General features: G+C 40.0%; 1 protein-coding gene across 1 annotated transcript; it reads left to right on the forward strand.

The window, feature by feature from the left end:
* The first annotated feature begins 392 nt into the window (after positions 1–392).
* Positions 393–14,786, forward strand: TMF1 (TATA element modulatory factor 1). The gene is made up of 17 exons (XM_015875103.2): positions 393–672; positions 1,201–2,432; positions 3,964–4,067; positions 4,876–5,002; positions 5,270–5,375; positions 5,529–5,671; positions 6,119–6,285; positions 6,412–6,568; positions 6,967–7,059; positions 7,902–8,058; positions 8,509–8,701; positions 9,296–9,365; positions 9,455–9,547; positions 10,285–10,395; positions 10,988–11,134; positions 11,547–11,672; positions 12,420–14,786. The coding sequence occupies exons 1-17, from the start codon at positions 531–533 to the stop codon at positions 12,561–12,563; spliced, it is 3,312 nt and encodes a 1,103-aa protein (XP_015730589.2). The 5' UTR covers positions 393–530; the 3' UTR covers positions 12,564–14,786.
* Positions 14,787–15,042: the final 256 nt, after the last annotated feature.

Consider the following 15,042-nt stretch of genomic DNA (forward strand, 5'->3'; position numbering starts at 1 on the left):
CTTTGGTGACATCTTTCTTATTTCACAGTTGGTCAGTGTTGAGGAATGTTAAAAGGAGCTGTGGGAGTGATCAGGTACTGAGCTTTATAAAGCTCTGTTCTATTTGTGGTGTGCTTCCTGCTGCAACCAGCAGCTGAAGGAGGCAGTAAGGAGGGGGAAGTGCACATGAGTGGCCAGCGTTTCGTCTGGAGGATGGAGGGGATGGAGGCAGCGACTGCCCGGCCAGGCCGCGGCGCTTCTGGTAACCAGGGGCAGCCCTCCTTGTGACAAGTGGAAGCGGATGCGGTGCTCTGTCCGCCATGACAGGTACCGAGGCGGAAGGCCTCGCTCCGCCTTTCGCGACGTGTCGGCGGCTGCGCGGGGGCTGTTTGCGACGTGGAGCCTGTGGGTGCGCAGGCGCGGAGCCGAGCCCGAGGTCGCCGGCTCCGCCGCTGCCGTAGTGAGGGCCCCGCGGGCTCCGGGGGTCGCGGCCGCGGCCTTTCGTGTGGCCCCGGGCTGCCGCCTCCGAGCGGGAGCGGGCGGCGCGGAGGATGAGCTGGTTCAACGCCTCGCAGCTGTCCAGCTTCGCCAAGCAGGCGCTGTCCCAGGCCCAGAAGTCTATCGACAGGGTGTTGGACATCCAGGCCGAGGAGAGCCCCTGGCCCGACGCCGTCATCCCCGACTACGGCGACGGTGAGCGGGGCGGCTGCAAGGCCTGAGTGTGTGGGGCGGGTGGGCGGCTCCTCTCACGGCCTCTTATCCTCCCGGACTCCCTGAACGCTGCACGGGCTGAAATAGGGTTTCATTACATCTGTGAAGGGCTCTTCTCCCCTTCACCGTCTCCCCATCTCCTCTCAGAAATCCTGTCTTGGCGTTATTGCCATCATTTTGTATGGCTTCTTTCATGCCTTGCTCAAGTTACTGTTTAATATGTTTAATATGTTTGCTTTGCTCAGATACTTGCTAGAGGTGTCTCTGTCCACCTTAAATCCTTGAATTACATTGTCTTCCTTCCTTTATTTTATCCAAAAGTCAATTCCGAGCTTTGGTAGGAAGTAATAACAAAAATGATGCTGTTTGTGGTCATGTTATTATTTGCTTTATATGATATTGAAAACTTTTCTTCTGAACCTGTTGCATATTCATATAAGAAAGATACTAAGAAATTAATAATTTCAATCTTAACTTGGTCTATGTCTTTGTGCTTTTTAATTGTTTCAGGAACAAATTCTCTCATAAGTGGAGGATGGGATACCTCTTCGTGGGGTTTAAGTTCAAATGCAGAACCACAGAATCAGCAAGTATCGCCCACAGCAATCACCAAACCAGTGAGGAGAGCAGTAGTAGATGAATCTGAAAACTTCTTCAGTGCCTTTCTCTCTCCAACAGACGTTCAGAGTATACAGAAAAATCCAGTGGTGTCCAAACCTCCGGCCAAATCACAGCGACCCAAGGAGGAGGTGAAAAGCACTTTAAAGGAACCTCAGCACTTCAGTCAGCGGGAAGTACTGGTGACCACAGAGGCAGAAGTGAAAGATTCCTCTGTAGGTGGCCTAGTGGACTTGAAAAACCTCGATAGTCCAAGGGAAGAAGAGAATTCAGTGCTTAAATCTAACGCTGAGCATGAAGAAAGCACAAATGAAGTCACTGGCGAAAAGGCATCTGCTCTAAATTTGAAAGAACCTGAGGGTGCTCTTAATGAAAAATCCAGTGTGGGGACAGATAGAGCTGGAGGTGCGCTGGATAGCAACTCGCAGCCTCTTAATACAGGTACAAAAGATGCAGGCTTGGAAACTAAGGAACAAAAAACCGAGGACAGACAAAGCAATACACCATCACCCCCAATAAGCACTTTCTCCTCAGGGACGTCCACAACTAGTGATATAGAAGTTTTGGACCATGAAAGTGTAATAAGTGAAAGCTCAGTAAGTTCAAGACAAGAAGCTGCAGATTCAAAATCCAGTCTTCATCTCATGCAAACATCGTTTCAGCTTTTATCTACATCTGCCTGTGCAGACTATAATCGTTTGGATGACTTTCAAAAAATGACCGAAAGCGGCTGCTCCTCTGATGCCTTTGAAAGAATAGATTCGTTTAGTGTACAGTCTTTAGATAGCCGAAGTGTAAGTGAAATAAATTCAGATGATGAATTATCAGGCAAGGCTTGTGCTTCAGCATCTGTCGCTATCAGTCCTTCTGCACCAAAGGCAGAAATGGCGGACACCCTGAAAAGTAAATCTGAAGATGTGAATGACAGTCCTGTGGTACACACTGAGGAAGCTGAGATGGAAGAGAGTGGGAGAAGTGCAACACCTGTTAATTCGGAGCAGCCGGATGTTTTGGTGTCTGCTGTGCAAACTGAGGAACAGGTTGGGAAAGAGGAGGCTGAGCCTCAGCCTGATGCTGAAGGAAAGGGGCTGGAAGAGGACTCTGAAATGGAAAAGCTTAAAAAGGTAAGTGTAGAAGTTTTGAAGCACACCTGATTCTGAGCTAAATTCTTGTGTTAACATTTTGGGTTTCACTTATGTTCAGTTATCGGTGTTGAGAATTGTGGCTGATGCAGGCAAGCAGGAAGTACTGAAAAGGCAAATGTATTAATTTAATTGTTTGATACAAACTCCTTTTTTCTGTGAAAGGAAGAGATTTCTTGAGGTATTTTGATTTGATTTGTGAACCTGTGAACCTTTAGTACCTCATCAGTAATCTGGGTCATTTTTTGCAAGCATTTTTGCCCCAGGTTTGCAAGCTGTCAAAGTCTGATTACATTGCAGGAGCGTTACTTGTGATCTTTGAGGACAGTAGTAGTGTAAATGTCCTTTGTTCTAGATAAATCCATGTGTGTTTTTAGCAGGTTTTAGTCTACTTCTAAAAACGAGGTGTATTAGGCATTAAATGGCAAAGGAAGGCATATGTATTGATAGTGAACAGGAGGAATTTGCATGGCTAGTTTAAATAGATCCTTCTCCACATTTCTAGTTCCTCTGTGGAAGGCTGAGCTTGAGCTTTGTGTGCACTGTTTTATTTGTCCCATTTCCTGACACCTTCCTGCCACTCTGTTCTCTCTTTAAATTCTGACATGCCTTGGCATATTTCACTCTATATTCTGCATTTTGTTTCAGACATCATGTTTTTGCATGGTGTGTGACATAGGTAGGCCTTGCTCTTGTCTGTGTCCTGTAGGCATTTTTGCCATTCCAGTGCTGTTTCTAATCCTAATAAGGAAAAAATAATTACTTACAGGGCTCGTGAAGCCGCAGTATGATTTGTATTTTAAATAAAGCTTTTTTTATTTCTTTAAATTGTAGAGAATATCAGTGCTGGGGAAACTCTACAGTCATGGAATCTCCTTAAGTTTACCTAAGTCTGTGTAACTAATGTACTGAATAGTAGTTAATGGACCACAGCAACTTTTGTCTTTCTTGACCACATGATGCCACCCATTAATAGAATCTGTTTGATTTCTTTATATTTTTATACATTTGTGTTATTTCCCTCTATTTGGCCGACAAAAATCTGATATTAGATGATTTTTATCAGCTCCACAACCTGTCTGAAAGTTAGTTTTCCTCATCCAATATTAACATTTCACAGAAGAGACCTCTTAAATGTGAATAAATCTGTGACTTTGTAAAGAGTGATATGAGGAGCTCAGTATTAAATCGGAGTGTTTAACATCAGCTATAGTTCTATAGGCTATCAGCTCTGTTTAAAACCTTTGTAATTAAATATAACTGCTGTTCATTTTGTTGAGGAGCTCAGCTGAGTCGTATGTGCTTGTTTAGAAGAGTTTTTGTTTGAGCTCTAGAATAGAGATCTTGTGTTTAGAAATGACTCAGTTCCAAGTAAGTGTAGCAGACACGTGAGACCTTGAGAAGTTTAATGTTGAACTATATGGGGAGGGAATGGTGAGAGGGGAAAGGGGAAGCCGCTCCTTTTGAGTTTTAATTGTCCCATCTATCCAATCTTGTTCTGTAAAATGTCCAGATGATTGATTCATTAACTGAGAAACTGGAGAAGAGGGAAACGCAGTTACTGAGTACGAGTAAAGAGAAGGCACGGCTGGAAGAAGCTTATGATAACTTAAAGGAGTAAGTATGGATGTATACATGGTCATTGGTCTGGCTATAACTTTACTGTAATGCACACAGTAGACAAATTGGTAAAACACATACCAGTTATCACTAGAACAAAGGGATATGCAGTATTTGGGGCAGGTGGAAGTAATGCTTGCATGTGCTGTGATGGTATTTCCTAAAGTTGTTATTTCTTGTGGCTACAGCTTCTTTTGGGAGGGCTAATGAAAGGGGCTTCAATAAGGAATGGGAATCAGACGTGCAGTCAGATTTTGATATTAACAAAGATCTTTATTATAAGGCTGAGATCTGCTGTTAAAGGAAACCGACTTCTGTAGTACAAAGAGATAAACTTGATTTACTGTGTCATTTTTTGACTAAAACAGGCAGTGAAAGCAGGGTAGGAGGGCTGGTTGTAATTAAAGTATGAATTAATTATTTAACTCAAGTTAAAATGCAAAATGAATAGTTGAGTTTGCCAGTTTACTTATCAAATATGAATTCTAGACATTTACAGGTAATATGTGAAGGTATTACCTAATGAATAAATTGATCTTAACTTAAAAATTTATGTATTCATTTCCCCTGTATATGCTACAGATTAAGAGGTTATTTGGAAATAACTTGATTAAGGGGCAAAACTTATAAGGTCCATTTATCATCTTGTTGCTTTCACTGGTAACTTTGTGGATTAATAAAGATCTTTAATTCGTACTTCTTATGGATGTGTGTGAAAATCATAAGCATGTTTTAAAGGCATTTAAACTGTTGCAAAGTGTTTGGAATGTCACAAACTGTTCTGAAATGTTAATTTTGAATGCAGTGAAATGTTTAGAATGAAAGAAGAGACCAACAGCATTTCATCTCTTAAGGAGGAGTTTGCACAGCGAATAGCAGATGCTGAAAAGAAGCTCCAGGTAGCATGCAAAGAAAGAGATGCAGCTAAAAAGGTAATCAGCTTTTTAATGAAATAAATCCTTGGAGGTGTTAAAATTTGATGGAATACGGCTCTGAGCAATCTCATTTGACTGTGAAGTTAGCTTTACTTTAAATACAATGTTGGATCAGGTAACCTGCAGAGGTCCCTTCCAGCCTATGTTGTTCTTGATGAATGTTTTGAGAGTGAGGGGAAAATCAAAAGGTGATCAGAATAACCATGCATTTATCCATAAATACATCCTACTAAAAGATCCTAAGTATTGTGTTCTGTTATTTAGGAGGTAAAGACTGTTAAAGAAGAGTTGGCTACTAGACTTAATACCAACGAAACTGCTGAATTGCTGAAAGAAAAAGAAGAGCAAATCAAAGGATTGATGGAGGAAGGTATGAATAATAATAATAAAATCTGTAGAGTAATTTGAAATGTACTGTATTTAACTTAAAGCCTTTGTTACTTGGCAAAGAAAATGCATTGTTTGAAGACTGTTCATAGAATAGCAGGCAATAGATGCTAAATTTAATATGTTTTCTTCACAGGAGAAAAACTTTCCAAGCAACAGCTTCAGAATTCCAACACTATTAAGAAATTACGAGCAAAGGAGAAAGAAAGAGAAAATGTGAATGCAAAACAGAACAAAAAGATTAGGGAAATGGAAGAAGAGTTGCAGCATTTGAAACAGGTAAGATTTGCTTTTTTCTCAGGAGCTTTTTAGTTCAGCCTTTTGGGGAAACTGTAGGTGGACTCTGTTGTTGTTTTGCTGATAAACTTTCCTAATTCTTATGAGTGGAACGCTGGGATGCAATTTCAGTCCTTTCAAATTGCAGTCACATCTCTTTCCAGCTGCTTGTTTGCACTTGCACTGCTGATTTGTTACTCAAATCAAGATCTTAAAAGCTGAAGATGTAACATAAGGAAGTATGTGAAACTGCGGTGGTGAAGAACATTCTGGGGAGGTGACCTTTTCTCTTCCCTTTCTATTTTGGCATGATATTATTAGGTCACTTCAGTCATTTTGTGTAAAGTAATTGTTTTTCAATTACCACAGTTGTCATTGTCCTCACTCAGATGATTTGATCTACCCTGTGCACTGGGATTAGTCTGATGCTTCTTGTTGGCACCCTGATAGGTACTTGATGGCAAGGAAGACCTTGAGAAGCAGCATCGAGACAGCATTAAACAACTGAACATTGTTGTGGAGCGGCAAGAAAAGGATCTTGCTAAGCTTCAGGCAGAAGTAGAAGACCTTGAAGAACGGAACAGAAGTGTCCAGGCAGCACTTGACAGTGCATACAAGTAGGCAGAGTATTCCACTTTACAATCAGTTTTGGTGTCTACTTCTTATGCAGTGCTTCCAAGATGTTACAATGATATATAACAAAACTATTTGTGAAGTCACTGTTTCTTTTCTCTTTCCCACAGAGAACTTGCAGATCTTCATAAAGCTAATGCTACAAAGGACAGTGAGGCACAAGAAGCTGCCCTGAGTCGGGAAATGAAGGCAAAGGAAGAGCTTGGATTAGCTCTGGAGAAGGCCAAGGATGAGGCACGGCAGCAGCAAGAAGCTTTGGCAATTCAGGTGTGTCTTAAACTTGGTGAATAAAGCTTCCTAATTGAACAAACCATTGCATATGGATGGTGCCAAGTACATCTTCCATAACATACCAGGCACAAAAGAAGATGGAACTGATTTCTAATACTTTTAATTCTAGCTGTCTAAATAAAATGACTTTGACAGTCTGTATTCTAAGAATGTGGTATTCGTATCGTGATGCAAAGGTCGAGGAATTTTAAGTGGACACAACTCTTGGGGATAAATAATTCTGTCTATTTGTTCATAGGTAGAACTCAAGTGTTAAACTTGTAAGCAGACACATCCTGTTTGAGCGTGTTTAAGAGCAGTAGAGGACTGTAGCAATTTGTAGATGGCACTGTAATGTTTGGTAAGAGATTAATGACAACACCTTATTTACCTAGGTGGCAGACCTGAGGGTAGCTCTGCAGCGTGCAGAACAGCAGGCAGCAAGAAAAGAAGACTATTTACGTCAGGAAATCAGTGAACTACAGCAGGTATTCTGGCAAATAAGCAATACCAGGGCAGAACTGTAAGGAGGGCTCTAAAAACTGAACAAAACATTTACATTGCATGAATATCCTGAAAGAGAGGTTTTATATCCCCAGTTTCCTGTGGTATATTTTTTCCCATGTAGAAGAACAATAGAAATGTGTGATCAAAAGATGTTGCCTTTAATATTGAAAACAAAATCGTAATTTTAAAGCGTTTTAAATGTAATTCTGTTGTTCTGAGACAATGCACAGCCATTAAGCTTGTGTTCTAAAATTGCTAGCAAATACGTCTTGAATGACTCTTATCTGCTTCTTAAGAGTATTTTTCTTGATGTTAAAGTTCAGATATTTTGTTGTCAAAGTTCTTCAAGTGGTGTCCCCAGGGAAAGGAAACTTAATAACAGATGATATTGGAGCACAAAAGGATTTGTTTGTATGGGGCTGGAACTGAGCAGAATCATGCATTATAAGTGTTGTGTAAGTGGAGGATAAGGAGGAGAGAGGTCACCTAAATAATGGGCATTCTTTGCCTTTTGCTGGAGTGTTTAGTGTGCTGCCAGTTATAAACTGATAATTTGCAAAGCAGATTAATTCAGGAAGCTTCAGGCATCAGAAATGAATGCTGGTATTGGATGAGTTGCTTTCTGCTCTTGAAAGTGTAAATGTGTGGGCTGTTGCTTTGTCACGTATCTAAAAATGGTGCATTTCTCTGCTGGGATTTCAGACTTCACTGTTAGTTTAGTCAAAAGGATTTTAGAATGTGATGTATTTGGATGAGTTGTGTGACATCATTTAAATCTGCTTTATGATTATAATGCTTTACTATGTTAAACTTGTGATTTCAGAGACTCCAGGAAGCAGAGAGCCGGAACCAGGAACTAAGTCAAAGTGTTACTTCTGCTACACGCCCTCTTCTCCGGCAGATAGAGAATTTGCAAGCCACACTGGGAGCACAAACCTCTGCTTGGGAAAAATTGGAGAAGAACCTTTCTGACAGACTTGGTAAGACATTTGTAGCTTATGCTGAGCTGTATGACTCTCGTTGGAAGATGTAAAGCGACAGAAGGTAAATTTAAAAGGGCTTAATGTTTGCCAAAGGCTCATGTGAGTGAACTGGAATTGGTGAGCACAAAATGTGTTCCTGTAAGGAACTGATATATTGGTTGTATTGCCAAGGTTTTCAGATACACAACTCTGATTTTCTTGAGAACACAAGGGATAATATGGCTGTAAGATAGTATGCATGTACTTACAGCATTTAAAAGGGGCATGAACTCTGAGACACTGAAGGTAGGCTGGCATTTAGAAAGAAAAAAATGGTTGCTTCAAGAATATTGATAAAAATACCTCAGCTTCAATTTTGATGCATAAACAATTGACCCATGTTATAAGTGTGTGAGCAGAAAAGGTAAATTCTGTGTTGGTTTGTTTGTTTTTTGCCTTTAACATTAGGTGAGTCTCAGACTCTTCTAGCAGCAGCTGCTGAGAGAGAACGAGCCGCTACAGAAGAGCTTCTGTCTAATAAAGTTCAGATGTCTTCTACTGAGTCTCAGAACAGTCGCTTAAGGCAAGAGAATAGTCGCCTCCAGGCTCAGGTAGAAATGGAGAGAAATAAACTGAAGAAAATGGAAGTTGAAAACAGTAGGTGAGTAGAGTGAAGTAAACCATACCATCTATTGTAGAAACATCTGCAGGAGCTCTTTGACTTCAAGCTGGATCCTTGAGTGTTGATTTCAATCCCTGGAGTGTTGATAGTACTGTTTAAGAACAAACAAACAAAAAGCCCAGTTCTTAAGAAAGCAGCCAACTTCTTGAGGATACTTTGTTTCATGCTACAGATTGTCTGAAATATGGCACTTCATAATGCTTTAACATCTTGAAGCCATACTTTTATGAAGCGATTGTGCTGATAAAGACATTGCTGAGCATGATATATGGTACAGAATATCACTTTGGCCAGTTTGAATCAGCTGACCTGGCTGTGTCCCTTCCCAGCTTTTTGTGCTCCCCCAGCCTCCCTGCTGGATGGGCAGCATGAGAAGCTGAAATGTCTTTGTGCAGGCACTGCTCAACATTAACTAAAACATTCTTGTGTTGTCACCTCTATTTTAATCAAAAATCCAAACCACAGTATCATGCAAGCCTGTATGAAAGAAAGTAACTCTATTCCAGCCAACGTCAGAAAAGAAGTAAATACAGAATTCTTATTTCTTGACTTTTTCTTCCTCTTCAATGGCAGGTATGAGGTTGAACTAGAAGAACTCAAAGATGAGTATGCAAGAACTTTGGAAGATGCAAAGAAAGAAAAGGTATTGTCTACCTCAAGTCAACTTCAGCTTCAAGCTGTTATTGACACCTGTGCCAACAGGGGGTTAACAACCTGTGTTTACTTTTGTAGGCATTGCTGACTACTCAGTTAGAAATGGAGAAAATGAAGATTGAACAGGAAAGAAAGAAGGCAATTTTTGCACAAGAAGCAGCAAAGGAAAAGGTACCAAAGCCTAACATTTCCATTTAGTTTTATTGAGGCTATCATTATTAGCTATCTAAAAACTAGAACTGTGGCAAGCAGCAAAGCAGCCTTAGGGCAGTACAGTATATTCTGAGTGTACACGTTAGGTATTTGGCTTTTTCTTTACTGTGCCTGCCTTTTATTTTGAGTAAAGTATGTGCTTTTGTAGAACTTGATGAAGAAAGTCTTGAATAGTAATTCATTCAATCTGAGAATAGATAAAAACCAAATATTGGTTATTCTAATCTTCTGAATCTTCTTCTGAAGTGACTTGTCTCCTTTGCTTAGACTGCTGGCATTGCTTCCACTGAGTTCTTATTCTGAGTTTCTCATAGTTGTGTGTTGTGTACTGCATACCTTCCACTTAAGTCACAAAATAGTCTTGCAGCATCAGTAACTTCTAATTAGCAGTTGATATTCAAGTGAAACTGTTTCTGTTGCTGGTTACTTCCTCTCTCTAGTTCCAAAATGTAACAGCTTTATCTTTCAGAGGGTCCTAAACTTTCAGATGCTGACTGTAAATGAGATCGGTCTGTTTGGAAGGTATGTCAGTAAGATAAGAAATCTCAGAGTTAATCTTCAAAACATGAAAAGGAAAGAAAAAGCAAAAAGAGAATTAACATGCATTCCAAAAAGTGATGTACTTCTGGGTTTTGTTATTCTTCCTGTGATGCATTTGGGCATTTAAAACTGCTTCTTTTTCTTTTTTATTTAAGGATCGGAAATCATTTACAATTGAGACTGTTTCAAGCACTCCAACTATATCACGCTCTAGTTCCATAAGTGGAGTTGATATGGCAGGTCTTCAGACCTCTTTTCTGTCACAGGTATTGTATATCAGTAATATTGGCTTTTTTGATGTACTTGTTTCTCCTCAGGAAGCTTTATTAATGTTGAAAATGACTATTGAGAGCTTGCTTATGAGATGTCTATGACTATAAAGCATCTGTGGAAGACAACAGGACTACGGTTTTTACTGCAGATAGATATACATGTGTATCAGTGCTGAGTTCATGAGGCCAATTTCAGCCAGAAGATTTGAATAACATTGGTAGAAGTCAAACCAACTGATTTCAATATTCACAAGGAATCCTGGTGTAGGTGACAAGCCCACTCTATAGGCTGTGTATCATTGATTGTTGTGCTCTTTGTAAAGTCTGCTGCTTTCATATGGATACAGTTGTCGATGTCTGAGTTAAATGGTGGTTGTATGACATAAATACTTGCCAGCAAGGAGCTATCTCAAATTGTAAATATTTACCTTAAGTTTTTGTTTAAAAAAATGAATATTAAATATTGGAGTGCTTGCTTATTAACGGTATAATTATAGTTTTTAAATGAAGTAATACTTCAGGAGAGAGGGGATTTAAAAGCAGGTACTTGTGAGATTTTAAGCTTGTCTAACTTTTCTGTTTGTAGGATGATCCTCATGATCACTCATTTGGACCAACAGCAACCAGTGGGAGCAATCTTTATGATGCTATAAGGATGGGATCAGGTTCAAGTATAATTGAAAACCTTCAGTCACAGTTAAAACTAAGAGAAGGCGAGATCTCACATCTACAGGTACTGTAGTTACTCTTATATAGAAGAAATGCAGCACTTTTACGGTTAAATATTAATGCAGTCTGCTGTGTTTTACTGGTTTCATACTCAAAAAGCTTGTTGCTTCTCCTCACTGCAGACTGTCAGTTCTGTTAATTCAGAAAGCCACTGCATGAGTGGCCAAGTAGATAGGGGTGAGCAAGAGAAACATTTGTTGCTTCCTTTTTACGTTTTGGCAATGACTTATCATAAAAACCGAGCTTGCCTGTCTGAAACAAAATGAAGCAAAAAGCACTGATCAGATCTGAGAAGAAAGCAAGAGTGCTTCCAGGAGATGCTATTTCTTTGTCCAGTTCATGACAAATCTTTACTGTTTCAAAACATTTACTATGAAAAAGGTAATTATCTCTTAATTGTGAAACATTTCCTTTAGGTGGAAATTGGAAACCTTGAAAAAACTAGATCGATAATGGCAGAAGAACTGGTTAAATTAACAAATCAAAATGATGAACTTGAAGAAAAAGTGAAGGAAATACCAAAACTGCGTTCACAGTTAAAGGTAAGTGCATTTGTGTTGTAAATCTGATGTACTGGGCTCTTTTTAATACCTCAATTCAATATGCCTGTAATCGTAAATGATTTCTTTGCTTATTAGAAAATCCGATGATCCCTACTTCATGACTGACAGCCACTTTCAAAATGTCTGTGTTAAGACTTGTGCTTTACATAGCATTGCATGCTCAGTTAATGAGAGGTCATTTCTGCCTCATAAAGGCAGATCTTTGTAGTAGAGGAGATGTTTTGATAAACAGCATGGATTTATGAGACTGATTTAGAGGCTGAATTTGTGTGTGGCGGTGGTATAGTTAATAGGATGAATATTGTAGTCCTCTAAACAACTCAGAACTTTAATATTAGGAATAGTTTTGGAAATTACTCTTGTTCTGTTAATTCAGAACATCAAAACATTTCCATAGTAAAATTGCGGTGTGATTTGCTGGTTTTTTTTAATGCATGTGGCAGTTAAACTTCAGGATGCTTCAGTGATTCCTCTGTACCAGCACCAACTCTTTGTACTCAAGAACTTTTAACTTTGCAGTTCCTCCTTCTCATATTTAGATGAATCCAGCTGTACTCAGAGAGTTGAAGCATGAAGAGTTTGCGTTGTGCACCACTGTAGAATAGTTTGATATTGATATAATTTGATAAAATGACACTCTGCTCGTTTTCCCTAGTAGTGTAAGAACGCTGTTCTAGCTGCAAATCTTTGAGTGACGGTCTGATAGCAAACTATGTGTTATTGCAGGACTTGGATCAAAGGTACAACACCATTCTTCAGATGTATGGGGAGAAAGCAGAGGAAGCTGAAGAACTCCGGCTAGATCTCGAGGATGTGAAGAACATGTATAAGACTCAGATAGATGAACTTTTAAAACAAAGACAAAACTAACTCCTGTTGGAACTCCGAGTGGGATATGGTAACAGATTGTATAGATATTTGTTTATGTAAATGCTGGATTAAAATGTCTTGTTTAAAAGAAGAATTAAATGTATAATAGAAAGTGTGTCTATACAATAGAGTTCATATGTTGACAAAATTCAATGCTTTAAATGTCTCCTAATGTTTGCAGTTAAATTATTTGTGCAATATTTTAAGGAAAAAAAAAGTCATCTCTGTATTTCTGTTTTTACTAAATAAGGACCATTTTACTAACAAAAACACTAGCAGGAAAGATGGTTGTTACCTCATGAGACAGCACTGGAAGGCATGAGATTCACTCAAGTGGCTCTTCAAATACTCATATACCCATGGCAAATCAGAAGTCTTTTAAAATTGTTCTTTAGAAGAGGTTTGCTAAAATTAGACCAGGTCATTTTTAGTAATGAAATAGCAGTGGTTGGCTGTCTGAAGGGTAATGGGGTATTTTCATGAAAGGAAGATCTTAGGTTAGGACACGGTTGGACAACAGTTATCTGTGTAGAATAGTCAGCCTGATCTGAGTCCTGTAAAGCAGAGTGTGAGACACAGATGAAACTGTATGAACTACAGCTTCATCTTATATTGCTCATGTTGTGTCTCGTGAGCTGTCTATAGGCAGCTGATCTGCTTGTTCTTAGTGTGCTTAACCTGTAAGACCAGAACTATGGAACATTCAATATTTGCTCTAGGATTGGATGCTGACTTTTATAATGGTAGCTAAAATGGTTCAGAAGAATGCAGGAAAAAAAAACACAACATATTTTTTGAAATAAAAGAATTGCTGCTGCTCTCATGTAACCATTCCTGGTATATAAATAGCAAGGTTTAGACTTCTACAGAACTGGATTGCCGCTTAATATAGTTTTCAAGCAAGTCTCCAGTGGCTGCAAAGTATTTCTCATGCCATTCCTTGAGCGAGGTATTGGTCAGACAGCATCCACGTGGCTTGATGCTTAGCCATGCTATGGGTCATGGCAGAGGAAACTTTGGAATCGGACCCTTGGGAATGCTGAGAATCGAGGGAAGAAGTTTCCCTCCTCTTCTTTACATTCCAGCCAGCAAATATTTCTCTGTCTCGGAGCTGTGATAGACACTGATGTGAAATACTCCACTGTTAAAATTCTTGGCCTATCATACAGTTGCCTCCACTGTGAAGGGTTTCTTTTGTGTTTGTGTTGGAGAACCATTTCTGCTTCTGTATTCAGTAGACAGGAGGCAAAGGGTACAAATGAAGAGCTGCTTTTGGTGAAAAGCCTCTCAGAATGTATCACTTTGCCAACAAAGTGAATTGTTCTCTATTGCTTTAAGTTAAAAAGTAAAAGCCCACAACAAAGAACCAACCCAAAATGAAAGCACTTAGAACTTACTGATTTGCAGCATGTTAAGTCAGCTGGAATTATGATGGTGCGACTGTCAGCTCATCCATTTCTTAAAGAGCAAAACAAAGGACCGGTCAAACCCCAAAACAGTCAGTACGCCTTGTTTCATGAAGATTCATGTTGAAAAACAGCTGTTATTCTTTGCAGAGAATCGGTAGATTGCTCTATTTACAGTCTTGGAAGTCAAATGGGAGCACTTCAAAGGTGCTTCATAGATCATCTTATGGCTTTTCTTTGGACTTAGTACTGCCAGTGTTTCAGAAGGTTATCTGCCATTCTCTTGCATTTACATTTGTTATTTTTTAAGTAACCCTCCTGGAAGCAACTAATCTACAACTCATTCTCACCACACAGGCAAGTGTGGAGGGGGGTTTAAGGGCTCATGCAAAGTGTGCTGTTCAGAGTGGTCTTATTTCATGCCTCTGGCAAGCCAGAGCAAGACCTCTGCTAAGGGACATGGTTTGGGTGAGTACAGGGGGAGCTGACATGGCGTTGAGTTGGTATTGCCTCCTCCAGGAGCAAAGAATCGAACATTAAGAGCCACGTGTATCCAACCATTGGAAAAAGGGTCAGTTCTGTCCATTTTTGTGCCGTTAATGTGTATCCATCCATTGGAAAAAGGGTTGGTTCTGTCCGTTTTTGTGCCGTTAACGTGTTTGTTACAATGCACGTTTCACTAAGGGCTATGAAGATCTGAAATAAGGAACAACATGGGTTACCCCACGGTGAAAACGGAACCTTTGGTTTCTAATTGTACAATGTGTATAGACTGTACAGAGCATGGGTCGGGGTGAAATAAAACTTTATGCTAAGAGTGGGCTCTGATTGTCTGTCAATGTAGGGCTGCCCGGGGGCTCCGTGCATTCGGAAATACACTTCAGCTACACGTGAAACGAGTCACGGCTATTTGGGCACAAGGGCCTGGTGTATTTATAACCGCACGGCGATAATGGGATTAGGGATGATGTGAAATACGGACGAATTTCCTCTATTGGCGGCAGGAAGGGGCAGCGCCTCCCGTGCCCCGCAGCTCCCCGGGGAGGAAATGGAACAATGCGGCGCTAAGAGGC

Source organism: Coturnix japonica, chromosome 15, assembly GCF_054131305.1.
Source record: "Coturnix japonica strain WE chromosome 15, WE-NBRP24, whole genome shotgun sequence".
NCBI classification, from domain to species: Eukaryota; Metazoa; Chordata; class Aves; order Galliformes; family Phasianidae; genus Coturnix; species Coturnix japonica.